This window comes from Drosophila santomea, unplaced genomic scaffold, assembly GCF_016746245.2.
Source record: "Drosophila santomea strain STO CAGO 1482 unplaced genomic scaffold, Prin_Dsan_1.1 Segkk16_quiver_pilon_scaf, whole genome shotgun sequence".
In the NCBI taxonomy this organism is placed as follows: Eukaryota; Metazoa; Arthropoda; class Insecta; order Diptera; family Drosophilidae; genus Drosophila; species Drosophila santomea.
The window spans coordinates 61262-76670 of record NW_025318948.1 but is presented as its reverse complement, the minus strand read 5'-3'; the positions used below and the strand labels follow the sequence as shown (position 1 = coordinate 76670).

Sequence of the window (15409 nt, the reverse complement as noted above, 5' to 3'; positions counted from 1 at the left end):
GTATGTTTAATCTCAACTTTCTAGCTTTTGTAGTTCCTGAGATCTCGACGTTCATACGGACGGACAGACGGACAGACGGACAGACGGACGGACAGACGGACGGACAGACGGACATGGCCAGATCGACTCGGCTATTGATCCTGATCAAGAATATATTTACTTTATATGGTCGGAAACGCTTCCTTCTGCCTGTTACATACTTTTCAACGAATCTAGTATACCCTTTTACTCTACGAGTAACGGGTATAAATAGACAAAATAAACTCAATAAAAATAGACAAGATGTCAATATAGACACCAACTTTAAAGAATCCCCTCTAGTTAGATCAAGAACAACTAACCCATTCAGATAGGAAATTTAAGACAAATAGATGATAAACATTTCGGAGAAGCAAATAGAGGTAGAAAGATAATGCACTATAAATCTAAGTTAAAAAAAAAAAATTAATTAACAAAAGTTAATATAATAACGAAATTTCCAGGCCTACTCCCGAGCATGATACTCAAGATATGCCTCCTATCGACAATTAACACACAATACCTAGAAGTAACCTCTATCCAGGCCAAAAACGGCTACCTAATCTTTCAAACCGAATTAATAGATTTACCGATAAACCACGAAAATCATTACTTATCTATTAACTTAACTAAAACAGAAAATAAATATGAAGGACTTATCAAACAAACTCAACACTTTAATAACTTACCACAAATTCAGAATCTAGTAGAAAAACTTAACAGAGAAATGAACGGTATAAAAATTGTAAAACGAAGTAAACGCGGTCTGGTTAGCCTTATGGGAACAATTTACAAATACTTATTAGGTACTCTAGATCAAGAAGATAAAGAAGAATTACTTTGAAGGCAAAGAGCTTGGTTTACAACTGACACTCTTAGTTATCTTTAACCCAAAACTTTTAAAACATGATTCATTAATCCACGTCAATTCTGAATAACTTCTTAATATCAAAAATTCAGCTTGGCTTAAATCTGATACTAACGAAATTTTGATAATATCCCACATTCCAAAAGACATAATCAAAACACCAGATCTTGTAATAATACCATACCCAGACAAAAATAGTAACATACTAACCGAAATAATACATGACAATAATCAAACTTACTCGGCCAGCTCAAAGCTTGGTTGTAAATAAATGAATAACTGGTTTACTAAACCAGGTACCAATACAATGTAGATACAGTAAAACACACTATGATTTTGAAATAAAATATGTAGAGCCAACTTGGAACCTTCCCAAGACTATCCTAAACCAAAATTGTATTAATAGATAGATCAATGTTCAATTAAAAGAAATATTAATTACCAACACAGTTTTAGTATCTATCTATCTACTCCCACAAATTCGGGTGCAGGGGACCAAAGACAACCAAGACGGCTGGAATGCGAGAGGTGTCATGGGTGACCAGGTCAAACGGGAAATAATGGACTTCGGAGTTAAAGTTGCCACAGAGTCTAGACTTTGAAATATGATGCTGTGCGTAAATAACAGCTCGTTCCACCATATACACCGCTCCTGACTCCTCTCGTCAACCTGCGCCTCCTTGATTTCAGCCTAGTAGACCCTGTCGTTTAGCGTCTCGACTCGGTATCTCCTTGCGCCCTTCTCCAGCTTCCTTCATCTGCTGTCTCCTCGTCACCAGCACTGTAGTTAAACTTTCCGCCTTCCTTTGAAGCTCATCGCCTTTTGTGTCTGGCAACTCCACCGATACTCACCCCGATCGAGTTATCGATATTGGCGGCCAATATTGTCACTCCCTTTTCAGATCGGTATTGCCGGTGTTGCCATGTTGTGCCGATTGCTGCCAATAGTGTGACCGCGTGTTGAAAATCATTGTTTATCCAGTATTTTTGTTCCCTATTGATCTCACAATCGATCGACCGCAGCTATCGGAGCGCCCCCATCACGATTTTTCACACATGTGGTTTCAGGGGTTGTATCTCAATGAAGGTAAGTTTTGCAGTTTTTGGCGTAAGTTTAATAGTTTTATCCCCTTTTGGCTTTCAGCACCACCTTTTAATGGACGCCCCTGCATGCTCCGGGGTGGCTGGCCCAGGACCCGAGCGCGCCAAGGCCAACTTGCGGCAGCAAGGCTTAAAAACCTTCACCTCCCTGCCTTTCTGCACCTTGAGGCGGTACCGCAGGCCGTCGTGGACGAATGGCTTGTCCCAGCGGTCCTTGCGTCCTCGCGTCGCCTGCTTCTGGGCCTCCTCGGCTACTATGGGCGGCCACTCCACCTTCGGCAGCTCCCTCTACTGCTGCTTGTTAAGCGACGCGGTGGTTGCTTTGCCTCGGGGCACGAGATTTGCCGCGCCAATCTCGACCGTGGCGGCGTCTCCCGTAGTGCGGGCAGACTAACGGACCCTCCTCCGGGTTCCCCCCCTCCAGGCTGTTCTCGACGGTCCGGACGCGCAAACGCGGATGGCGCGTTTCCCGGTAGACCGCCTTCCAGCCGAACGCAGCCACCTTCTCCCACACGCGGGCCTCTAGCGTGTCCTCCGCTTCCGTTGACCACGTTCACGTGACCGTCTGTTAGTGACACCATCCGGATCGTGCACAAAGTCTGCGCGACGTGTGCCTGGTCGACCTCCTAAGATGGCTGCCTCTCGCACCGGGGCCACTCCCCAGCCTGTGGCGGGGGTGATCGGGGTGTTGGTTGTGTTGGCGTGCGCGGTGGCGGAGGTGTTGGTTGCTGCGTCGGCGGCGGTGTTGGCGGTCGTATCGGTGGCTGCGTCTGAGGCGGTGGTGTTGGTTGCAACGTCAACGGCAAGGCGTATCCGCCCGTGCCCCAGCATCGCTCGCACGCTGTGGTAGACCATCCTGGCCCTCGCCACATGGACGTCCTCGTCCTCGTCAGATGACACCTCCGGGGTGACCGTCTCACCCCTGTCGACCTTTTCACTCTTTGTGCCGTTATTCCACGGGGCATGTACTGGTCACGGAACCTGCCTCCCATAAAGTTTGCAACTATGTGTGTTAGCCGTTAACGGTGCTAGCAACAGGCCTATTTGTGTGTATGACTGACTTTGTGCATTTTCGTTTTCGATACCTCGTATCGTCTTCTCCCTTCTTTGTTACGGGTTGAAGTACACCCGAAGTACAGCTTTCGTAGTTCGACACGTATTCCGTATGTCCCGGTGCATTCCTGGCCAGTGGTGATCGGACTGCTGTAAGAGGATAGTCGCTGGCGTCCGTCTGGAACACAAATGTCTTTGCGAAATCGGAGCATGCCAGGATGGGGCGTCCAGCCTGGTTTTGACGGCCTCGAATGCTTCTTGGTGGGCGTTTCCACTCCCCCCGTTGCCTGCTTCTTAATGTACCCCACATTTAGCGAAGAACTTAAGCAAATAATTTTTTTTCGATCAATACTTGCGAATCTTGAGAGAAAACAAAGAAAACAAACGAAAATAGCGTTTTACTCAACATGGTACTGATACAAATCAATTGCCAGATTTAATTACACAAATAAAAAATATCCTTCCATCTTTTGATGTTTTCGACAGGACTACAAGTGTTTGTGGGATTATGCAGGCCAGTGATTCATAGGCAGGGAAATATGAATGAGTGGGAAAGTTTTAAACATGCAATTCTGAAAAATTTCGGTAAAAAAGAAACAAGCGATGTCTTAATGTATATTCGAATAGGGTACACGACCGAATACTGATCCATAACGACAAAATATACGCCATATTACAAGTGAACCGAATTTCACTCCGCGTTTTCAGAGAAAACTTGCCTGAGCCTACAAAAACGTTAATATTCGCGAGAAACCCACAATCCGTAGAGGATGCCTATAAAATCATTGAAGATGCTCGGCGTCAAAGCTACACATTATAAGGACTTATTCGAAGAAATAATAGGTACAACAAACCCAACTTCAGAACCAATTTCAGTAATGATAATAGAAATGTAAACGAACCAGTCGTTACACAAAGTAGTTTTGATGAAGCAAATAGGGATCAACAAAACAATGTCGTACAACAAGAAAATCAAAGAACTGAAGGTACGTCTAGGGTAAATAATAATAAATAAAATATAATAATATCAACATCAATGGAATAATAGCTGAACTTCTAATTCTGCTCGAGTTTCAACAAATAGATTTCGCCTATTTGAGCAAAGCAGGAGTAGTTTCGTGCCAATGGATATTAATCAATTAAGTGTAAATTTTCAGATAGAGGATCAAGACGAATCCCATATATAGAAGTTCAAGGAAAAAATAGGCCATTATTATTTATTATTGACACTGGAACAGAATTCAGTGTAATAAATGAGAATTTGTGTCACCCGAAGTGGAAAACAGACATTGACATAGAAGTGAAAGCAATGGAAATTAAAACAGGAAAATTATGCAGGTTTTCATTTCACACAGATCGCAAAACCTTTAACAAAAAAAAAAAAAAGGAAGCAAGAAAAGATATTAAAAACCCGGAATATACTGAGGCATTAAAAAGGTTGATATAGCAAGTCACCAACAACCGCATTGCTGGTTGCACAAGATGAAGGAGGCCAACGGCAAATTAACGAGGTGGAAATTCAGACAAGCTGAAGGGTCACAGCAGCCACCTTTAATCTGTTCATGATACAGTTGCCAATGTATAGTTTTCCCGTAGGATTGCTTTGTTTGCTAGTCGACGCATATGTCCCAGTTCTCCTTAAACGCAAGGACGATGGGAGATATCCGAGCGCTTGGGTCTGTCATAGGTTCAATTATGTCTCGACATAGGGCTTCTCTGAGATTTTTTATGACCTTGTCCTCGAGAGCTGCCGGAATTCGTCTCACTGGTTGATGAACTTGTTTTATGTCATAATCGATGGAAAGTTTTACTTCGATGTTTTTCCATTTTAGGAAGGGTTCCATTTCTTCAATCCGGTTAATGTTTCTTCCCAGTCGTAGAACTTTTAACTCGATGGTCGTGTGTCGGCCCAAAAGAGATTGTTTTCCATTTTCAATAACGTAAAAAAAAGCAATCTCTTCGGTACCTCTCTCGGAACGAAAATTTGGGCCTCAAAAATGCAGATTTCTCGAAGTAGTTTATTAGAGGCATATGCTCGGAATTGCTTTTCCGAGTGGGTTCTTACGTTAATGACTGTGGCTTTCCCCTTTACCAGCTGAGACCAGTCCTCGTGGCTAATTAGGTTAAAGTTGCAGCCCGAGTCGATGATTAGGCGAATTTCACGACCTCCCACTCGGCATTGTATCTTTCATCTTCGCTTGAAACCTTAAAGCCGATGATGTCATTGCTTTTGATTCTTTATTGATCTGTTCGTCAACCAGACTTCACTTCTTCTAGTGAATTTTTCCTTTCCCAGGAATCTATTTTTGAGGTATAGAGGTGCCCACACATCTATGATTTTATCTTTAAGGCAAAAGTCCCCAACCTACGCTTCAGGCCTGAAAAAAGATGTCTCTCAAACTTTAAGTTCTGCTTCGGGAAGAAGTGTTTATATGGTAGATAATCGATAAGGATTTTGTAGATGTTTTCTTTACTTTCGTCGGTGGGCTCAACCAGCGCACCAGCTAAAGCATATACTACTGACTGTAGCTGGACTTGCCCCAAGAGTTGTAGCTTACTCCTCTTCTGCTTTTCGTGTTCAATTGAATATATTCTAGTAACTTAAGAATACGGGTGGAGTATTCATTTTTTTGATAATAATTGTTCAAATTAATTGTTGCGTAAACCCTTTTCGTGAGATCATAAGACCTTGAAGATTCAAAACCAGAATCTAAAAGCAGGGGAACGGGAACCACCACCCCGTTGACTCAGTTGGATTGCGACAAAGAAAAAGCAAGTCGACAATAAACGAGTCTCCGATGACCCGTTCAGCGGCTGCAATAGATTTTAGAAAGTAAAGAAAATCAACACCAGTTCCGGGCACACTTCACCGAAATGGGTATTGACTCCCCAAAATAGGGGAAAGCGAGAAATATGATTCCTAGGTGGGGACACATGGCATAGAGGACCAATAGATCAGAAAAAAGCTCTATGCCGGTATAAAAAGGCCATGGCTCACCGATGAAAAGTCAGTCAGTACCCGGGTAAACACCGGCAGTCAGTACCCGTGTAAACACCCGCAGTCAGTACCCGGGTAAACACCGGTAGTCCGTCGGTACCCGGGAAAACATCCGTAGTCCATACCCAGAGGTAGTCATCCGGGCAATTATCCTTCTGTCCATCGAGGGGAAGACTCAGGGATAACTCGTCTCAAAGAAAAACGTCAAGAAGCAAGGACACTAGCATCCTTTAAAATAAATAACAGAAATAACAAGAAAGACCATAGTTCCACGAAACTCTCAGGATGGGCGGCAAGGAGTCTAAGGCCTTCGACAACACAGCAAATGTGATACACACCGTGAAGGTTGTCGACCACAAACAGGAAATAGGAGTACAACATACCCTGGAATTCATCGCTGCTATACTGATCTTCCTGGCTCTGTTAAAGATTGTAAAAATCTACAAGAGATCCGTAAAGCGGAGGAGGGACCATCACCATGCCCTGGACAGGATTGCATCCGGTGTCCCACAAAGTGCTTAATTAAAAATATTAACGGCAAAAATTGCCCGATCGTTTTACGATCAAGCTACAGCTTGTGGGGCAGTGAGGACTGCTGACTGACGAACGGTACGAACATTTTCAGGCACTACTGATATTTATTCTCGTTATGTTGAACAGGTGAGGGGCTTACCAAGATCCCACGACCCAAAATCGACGAGCTTACGCCGGCATCTTGGTGCCTGAAGCCTCGGCCTGAGTCCTTTCCCAGGACATAGGCACGAATACACCGACGTAACACAAGAGTCGAGTTCCCCGACTATCTGATACCCGTTACTTAGCTAGTGGAAGTGAGAAGGAGAAATTTCAACACTGACAGTTTTGCCAATTTGTGGCCATTAGAGTGGGCGTGGCAAAAAGTTTTTTGGTAAATCGAGAGATATTTACAAGACTAATAAAAATGTGAAAAAGTATCAAAACCGCGTGGGAGCTTTGGGCGGTTTGTGGGCGTTAGAGTGGGCGTGGCAGCATAAACTTGCGCTGCGTCTATGTCTCTGAAGTCTGCATGCTTAATCTCAACTTTCTAACTTTTATAGCTCCTGAGATCTTGACGTCCTCATACGGACAGACAGACGGACGGACAGACGGGTATGGCCAGATCGACTCCTTATCAAGAATATATATATATTATATGGTCGGAAACGCTTTCATTTGCCTGTGACATACGTTTTACGAAATTCTTTCAATAAAGACACTTATCTCTATCTCTATCTACATATATTCATTTTTTTCATGCCAACATTCGAATTTACGTGTATCTTTGTCGGACGCGAGTTTCTGGAGGAAACACATACATAACTGTTTAATAATTGCGGCTTGCCGACGTCGGATTTGATGTCGTTTTAAACTTAATTTTGAGATTATGAACAAATGCTCTCTACAGACTTGAAGTCCAACAAGGTGTATTTTTAAAATGGAAGGGACGTGGAATGCGGAGTCCGTAATGATGATCCGCACGTGGAATGCGGAGTCCGTAATGATGATCCGCACGTGGAATGCGGAGTCCGTAATGATGATCCGCACGTGGAATGCGGAGTCCGTAATGATGATCCGCACCTGGAATGCGGAGTCCGTAATAATGATCCGCACGTGGAATGCGAAGTCGGTAACGCGATCCGCACGCGGAATGCGGCCAGGGTGGTTCCTAGTTTCGCCTGTTGTTTTTATGTCGTCTCGGTTCGTCAATTGATTCTTATAAACCTTGCAGGGGCTGATGGCCAAAACTGCACAGAATCCACATACCCAATTCAGTTGAAAATAGGTATCAGAAGATTCTGTCTGAATCGGAGCTCCAGGTACGGCGTGTTCACGATTTGCACGTGACTTTGATAAACACGCGGTTTTATTTAATTTTGCAAGCACTACTTTTTACGCACTTCTTCTTTTAGATCAGTATAACAAGAGACCGAAAATACGCCGACCATATGGGCGGTAAGCTTCTAACAGCAGCAGAGCTGCATTACGGGTGATCTCGCGTTAGGAAACGGTAATTATTTATCCCAGCCAAATTAAAACTGGAACTAGAACTCCACTAGTTATCAATGTAATTGATAAATAAACGCTCGAGATCTTGACTATTTGAAAATGGTTTAAAACCACCCTCACACCAACAGATTTAAAGGCAGTCTATCGACTCGAGTTTAAAACTGGAAAAAGGGTGGTTAGCTTCTGCATTGCAAAATGTCCTTGGCGTGAAAGGTGCCAAGCTCTCTTCCGTTTAGGTCCTCCAATAAGTACAATGAACTCCCCATTCGTTTTTTTACTCTTGCCATATCACCTATGGGTGCTAATTTGGCGTTGAAATGATCTGCCAGTTTGCTTATCAAAGAGTTCTGTTTTATTACCAGCTGTCCTAGTTGAAAAGAAAGTCGTGGTCGGCTGCGAAGGTCATAAACTTTCGTATTCTGCACATAAGCCTTCTCCATATGGCGATGAATGCTTGAACGAATTTATCGAACTCACTGGGACGCCTTACTTGTGCCGTATTATCTTCCAGTAAGCAGAGATTTCTAAGAACTGTATAATCCTTTCCATTCGTGCCCATATGTGGTCACGGTACCATACAGTACCATATAACGTGACTGGCCGATCGATTGGTGTATGGTATTACGCAGGGAACAGTTTATGCTGCTTATATATTGTTCCGAATCCCGTTGGTCCGTACGCAAGGCCGCGACGGAGGCCCAGTAAACACTTGGGTGATCCCATAAGAGGTCAGGAACGAAACGAACCCATGGCTTTAAAATTGCAGACCTTTAAATTAAGGCTTTGTTTTAAGCAAGATGTGTGACAAATGTACATTCAATAAAAAACCAGAGCAGCGACCAGTAGAGTTAAAAAGATATTTAAATAAAAAACCCAATAATAAATAATTTTTGACCTCCCACAAACTTGCAGAGACTCCAAATTGATTCCGGTTATAAAAAAAAGCTAATTAACGGAAGTAATCCCTACAAATAAATATCATTTTGTTGTTATATTTATTCAAACGGAATTAAATAAGTAAGCATGATAAATGTTCAATAATTAATCCAAACGTAATTAAATATTATTACATAAGCAAAATTAACGCCGAGTAAGAACATTATAAATATAGGGTGTTTTTTTTAGAGGTATAGAACTTTAAATTGCAATAAAACAACGATGGATTATTCGATTGACATGAATTTTATTGACATGAAAGATAATCTTGTGGCATTACATTTTAAATATGATTTCTGGCATATGACCGCCACGGCTGGCTCGGATGTAGTCCAATCTGGACGTCCAATTTGCAATGACTTTTTCCAATATTTGGCCGTATATCGGCAATAACACGGCGAATGTTGTCTTCCAAATGGTTTAGCGTTTGTGGCTTATCCGCATAGACCAATGACTTTACATAGCCCCACAAAAAGTAGTCTAGCGGTGTTAAATCACAAGATCTTGGAGGCTTATGAAAAATCGGGAACAACAGCAATCTCGTTTTGGGCCCATTCGACGAATCTACGCCTTGCTTGATGATCGTTTGGTTTCAATTCTTGCACGAGTTGGATTTTGTAAGCACGCATGACGAATTGCCAAACCAAACTGAGAATAAATCACTTGACAGCTGTTAAATCGGTCGCCATCTTGAACAGTAATGCCAACTTAAAGTTCTATACCTCTAAAAAAAACACCCGTTACAATCAGGAACATTGCTCAGTGTTAAGTGCCACCGAATTTAGGCGAACCCATTATAAAATAATTGAGAACCAAAACGGCAGCAAAATTTCGAGGAAAAATCATTAAAATAAATTTACCGAAATTCTGGAGAAAAGTGGAAATAGCTTTGACTACAAAAAAGTTAAGAAAAATCTGAAAAATTTCTGTGAAAAAAAATATAGAAAAACAAACTAGTGTTTGAGGAAAACCTGCGGAAAAACAAAACATTCAGAAAAATAAAACATTTGAAATCGTAAAATTGGTGTTCCGGTGTTCGAAATCGTAAGAATTTTTCGATTTGTAAAACGGGCACTTTTGTCTGGCCGAAATGAAAAGCAAATGCCTTTTTTTTATATTATCAATCAGGTATTATTTACTAAGGGAACAAAATATTTAACTCAGTGGTCTATTGATGTTAATTCCACATCCCCACAAAATCATTGTGCCACTTAGTTATTTTAGAAAAAAATATATTTCAGATTTGACAAACAAAATGTTGCCGTCGGCCACAACAATTTACGATTTGGTAATGGGTCAATAAGTACAGCGCCAAAGTAAGTACGTTGATAAGTACGTCGTTCGTGGAACCAATCAGGCAGATAGAAATACTTATTAAATATAAAAGAATTCATTAATTAAATTAAAAGAGGGCCAAAAGTGTTCTTTAGAAGCGATGAGAAACAAAACATTCCGATAGCAAAAATTTTTCGAAAACCAGAGCAAATCGAAATCGAAAAAATCTTACGATTACCGGAGCATGCCTGTTTAAGAAATGGAAAATTTAATATTCTCCATAGCATATGCCAAAATATTTGTAAAGAAATTAATTGCGAGAGATACACAGAGATGTGTGAGCTAGTAATATAACGGTAATTAATTAAGGTAAAATCAATAAATATTAAATTGTGGATTTGTTTTGCCGTTCGCGTTACGGGCAATTTTCGTCGAACCTTTCGAGACCGTTGAGCTGCAATCGCTCAAACACGTAGCTGTACACGAATTTGAATTTCCCACTGCTATTACCCTGACAAATTTCGAAAAAATATGTCGGATTAAGCCAACGCGAAAATTAATTTTTATAATAATTTCCTGTTAGTTTACATGAAAAGTTTGCTCTTAAATTGGGTTCATCAATCGGTTATTTTCACCGTACGATAAACTTAGGAGAAAATTTTGTTTTTGTCCATAACTATTTATACCCGATACTTGTATAGTTAAAAGGTATACGAGATTCGTTGAAAAGAATATAACAGGCAGAATGATTAAACTGCCAAAAGGTGCAACGCATACACTTTTGAAAAACGTTTTGATATTTTTTCATTTTTGTATTAGTTTTGTAAATTTTTATCGGTTTGCCGAAGAACATTTTGCCACGACCACTACAACGCTCACAAATATTGTCATTCAATATTGTAATATGGCTTACGATAAAGGCATTAAATTTTCGAATTTTTTATCTCAAACCCTGTATTACAACGTGATGAAAGTGCCGTAAGTTTGTTCCGTTTTGATTAAAAAGTTGACAACACAATCTTTAACTACCGTATTTAAAGATTCAAAATAAAAACTATTGGAAAAAGTAATACTCTGTTTCTCAAAGCAGTTCACGACATTGTCCAGTGTTTGCCTTCTTTTATAAATTTCCCATTATATTACCCATAAAAAAAGGCACATGTTTAAAATCATAATATAAAAACCACGGTTTTAAATTCTATGTCGTTGTCGTTATTGTCGAAAACCAAATTCTGAAACACCCTTAAATGTCAAAAACAAACATTTCCTATTGGGAACCTGTTATTATTCATTGATGCTATAAATATGGATAGGGTATATCGCTTATCGGTATATCGGACTATTCATATTTGTGAACCTAACAATAAATTACATGCCAATAAATATCAAGTATAGTAAAAAAGGAACTAGTTAATTTTTGCTATTTGAAAACGAATTCCGTGCGGACAATGAGCTTTGCTCTTAAATTGGGTTCATCAATCGGTTATTTTCACCGTACGACATTAGCTCGTAACATAATTCAAAGAAAAAGTCATGTGTATGTTTGGTGAAACCTACTCAATTATATATTATTTTCAACTTACATAAGTTTTTCAGTGTATCTTACCGTAATGGGCCCCCTCCCCACTCAAAGGCAACTAAAATTGGTTCTGTAACTGTTGGTGGAGCTATGTGGTGGTGGGTAATCTGGCACTTATGGCATGAACCTGACCATATAACGGTAAGAGTGTGAAGTCATATAAGTAAACCTTTCTATATAAAACATTATTTACAGGGGGAATTCGATTATCCCAACTCAAAGAAATGGAGCAACACAGAGTTGGGTATTCCAAAGGATGACCTTTAAACATTATATGTTCAAGCTTACCCTATAAATATTGATTAAAATGCGATATTTAGCCATGTAGTTACATTATTCTGCTCGGATTATTTGTTGCGTAATACTATGTTTGACATACCAAAATTCAGTTTTTTCACAAAATATATGTATGTACATACACAACGCGTCATCAGGTTAGTGCCCCTTGAGCAAACTTTGATGAGATATACATATTTAGAAAACTGTTTAAGCAAGAGTTTTGGGATTTTTTTCACTCAAAAGTTAAATAATTCTATAAATTAAAATTTTATATGAGGTGCAGTTTGCTTTTTATAGATCCATAAATGAGTAAATCAAAATAGGGTCATTAGTATACCCCCTACGATAATTTAAGTTTGTTCGATTCTTTTCGCAATAAATTTGATTTGAGGACTTCACACATTCGTCTGGGAAGTGCATTATATATTTTTTGTAGGTAATCCCAAGTAATCGTAGACCAAGCGAGTTTTATTCCGGTGATCAATTCCTCTTTAATGGCATATTGTTTACCACCCTCGTATACCTTCTAAGCCAAGTATCCCCACAGGTTTTTTATCATAGGGAAGAATGGTGTCCATTCCATAACTATTACATTTTCGCTTTGGAAGGATGTTCACGCTGTGGCGTTGCAGCAGCGACGAGAGCGATGGACCTGGCGTGGTCGATTCCGGGCATCGTGGCGGCGGGAACGTTGAGACGAGGCCGAAGCTGCTTGCCGGGTTGGCACCGGTTGGAGACGCGAGCGCGCTCGCGACCGCGACGTGTGGTGGGATCGGTGCACTTCTTGCAACGATCACCGCTTCGGCAGTCTCCCGTGGAATGCTCGTGAGCGAGGCAATTGACGCAGTATTTGTTAATAAGGACTGCTCGCAGACGCTTTTAGCGCTGAGCTTTAGGACCCTCGCGCACTTCCAAAGAGGATGGATACCGCGGCAGACTCGGCAACGGTAGGATTGAATACCTCGGGTACGTCTGCTCTCCAAGGCGCGAGCACTGCGTACGTTTTGTTGACGAGGGGCCATGCTGCGGGTAGTTGAATGGCGAAAGGAGATCGAAAACGAACTGAATACGAATGGATGATTAGTGCTAGTGAACTACAATTAAGGACGAGAGGCGCGCCTATTTATTGTGGAGATTCGGAAGACTCCGTCGGCACTAGACGTTTAACAACTCCACATGCAGTATGGATATTTACTATACGGACGATGCCGTCGGCTCCTGGAAAGACAGACTCAATTCTGCCGAGCCGCCACTCATTAGAGGGTAAGTTGTCGTCCTTGATGACGACCATGTCATCGATGCGAAGATTTTTGAACGGGTAAGACGAGGTTCTCTTCTTTCTATCGCACACGGAACTGCTGATGGAGAGCCTTCAAATGCTGCCACCGATTAAAAATGGATTTCGTTTCTCCCTTTACTTCGGGTTCCACCGTGGACATAAGGGGTCCCCCGACAAGGAAATGACCTGGCGTCAGAGCCAGCAAATCTGTCGGTTTCTCAGACATAGGAGAGCGGCCTGGAGTTAAGGCACGCTTCTTTTTTTGCCAAGAGCGTGGAGAGCTCTTCGACCGTGTATTTTCGTGTGGCAGTGATTTGTGAAATAGCGTCTTAAAACTTTTTACGCCTGCTTCCCAAAGGCCTCCCATATGGGGTGCCCCCGGAGGAATAAATTGCCATTGCATCTCTTGATGACTATAGGCATTCGTCACCGACTCTTTTACGGCTTGAAGGAAATCGCGGGAAAGCATGGTGGCAGCGCCAACAAAGGTTTTGCCATTGTCTGACTGGACTTGACGTGGACACCCTCTTCTGGATGCAAAACGAGCGAAAGCGGCAAGAAACTTTTCGGTCGTTAGTCAGATGTAGGCTCTAAATGGATGGTCTTGGTCGAGAAACAAACAAAAACTAACACATACCCCTTTGTAATAAGACATGCTCTTCCCGTATAGTTCTTTATATCGAACGGACCGGCTTAATCCATGCCGGTATACGTGAATTGTCGGGAGAACGATGCTCTTTCTTTGGCAGGACACCCAGCAGTTGGCATTGCAATCGCTTTTTGTGGATCACACATACTTCGCACGAATTTAGTACTGCTTTCATCAGGTTCTTAATTCTCGGAATCCAGTATTTCGACCGGATGAGGCGCACCATTAACTGGTTACCACCATGGAGAGTTATGCGATGAGTGAAATTCGCAAGGAGGCGAGAAAGCAGGCAGTTATACGGAAGAATCACTGGATGCCGTTCATTTTATTGAAGTCTTTCGGAATCCGCCACACGGCCGCACGCCCTGATCAGTCCTTGCGGATCTGCTGGATTATGCTCATATTGAACATGAGACCAATTCGTTGTTTTTGTGGCATCGCAAAAGCCATGATGCTCGACCTTGAAATCTGGATGAAACGATAGCCAGCGTGGAATGCGTATCTGCTCTAAAACCGAATAACTTCGGAGAAAATTAATCCATCGCTGAAAAAGCTCATTTGGAATGTTTTCGTCCCAAGCTCCTGTACAATTTGGCAATTTGGGACAGGACTTGGCGTTTTGTAAAGGTCGTTTCAATAGCCAACTATGGCGGGACGAAGAAGAATTCGTCGGAGGTTGCCTTTCAGTGAATACCGAGGGTTTTGGCAGTGCTTTCTGCATCGATCTCGAGAAAATCAGTATTTAAAAGATGGTTGCTCTGAATGGCCGCTAAAACTTCCTTTTGGTTGGAGGTCCATTTCCTCAATGGAAATCCGGCGGAATTCAGAGCGTCTCGGATATCGTGCACCATGAGCTGAGCTTCTTCCGTGGAGTCCGCTCCCGCTAGAACATCATCCACATAGCTTTGCTAGCTTTTGGAGGGCTGAGTTCTACGTCAGCTGCTAGCTGCTGCAGTACTCGGATGGCCAGGAAAGGCGCGCAATTGACTCCAAAGGTTACTGTTTTAAATTCGAAATTTCTGATTTCCCCTCTATTGTTACGGAAAAGTATTCGTTGGAATGGAGTGTGCTTCTGATCTACCCAGATCTGCCGATAAATTTTTTCGATATCGGCGCTGAACACGTATCGGAAATAGCGCCACTTCAAAATTTGAATGGTCAAGTCGGACTGTAAGACAGGGCCAGCATGAAGGATATCATTTAAACTGGTACCATTCGATGAAGGGCTGGAGGCATTGAATACTACACGGAGTTTAGTAGTTACGCTTTCCGGTTTTAAGACGGCGTGATGTGGCATATAATAGGCGTTGCAATCATGGGTAGGAAGAACTTGTCGCATGTGCTTTAAG

General features: G+C 41.9%; 1 protein-coding gene across 1 annotated transcript; it reads left to right on the top strand.

The window, feature by feature from the left end:
- The first annotated feature begins 11628 nt into the window (after nucleotides 1-11628).
- LOC120457533 (NADH dehydrogenase [ubiquinone] 1 beta subcomplex subunit 2, mitochondrial) lies at nucleotides 11629-12530 on the top strand. Its single transcript, XM_039645078.2, has 4 exons — nucleotides 11629-11811; nucleotides 11871-11994; nucleotides 12049-12165; nucleotides 12197-12530. The coding sequence occupies exons 1-3, from the start codon at nucleotides 11723-11725 to the stop codon at nucleotides 12118-12120; spliced, it is 285 nt and encodes a 94-aa protein (XP_039501012.1). The 5' UTR covers nucleotides 11629-11722; the 3' UTR covers nucleotides 12121-12165; nucleotides 12197-12530.
- The last annotated feature ends 2879 nt before the right edge of the window (nucleotides 12531-15409 follow it).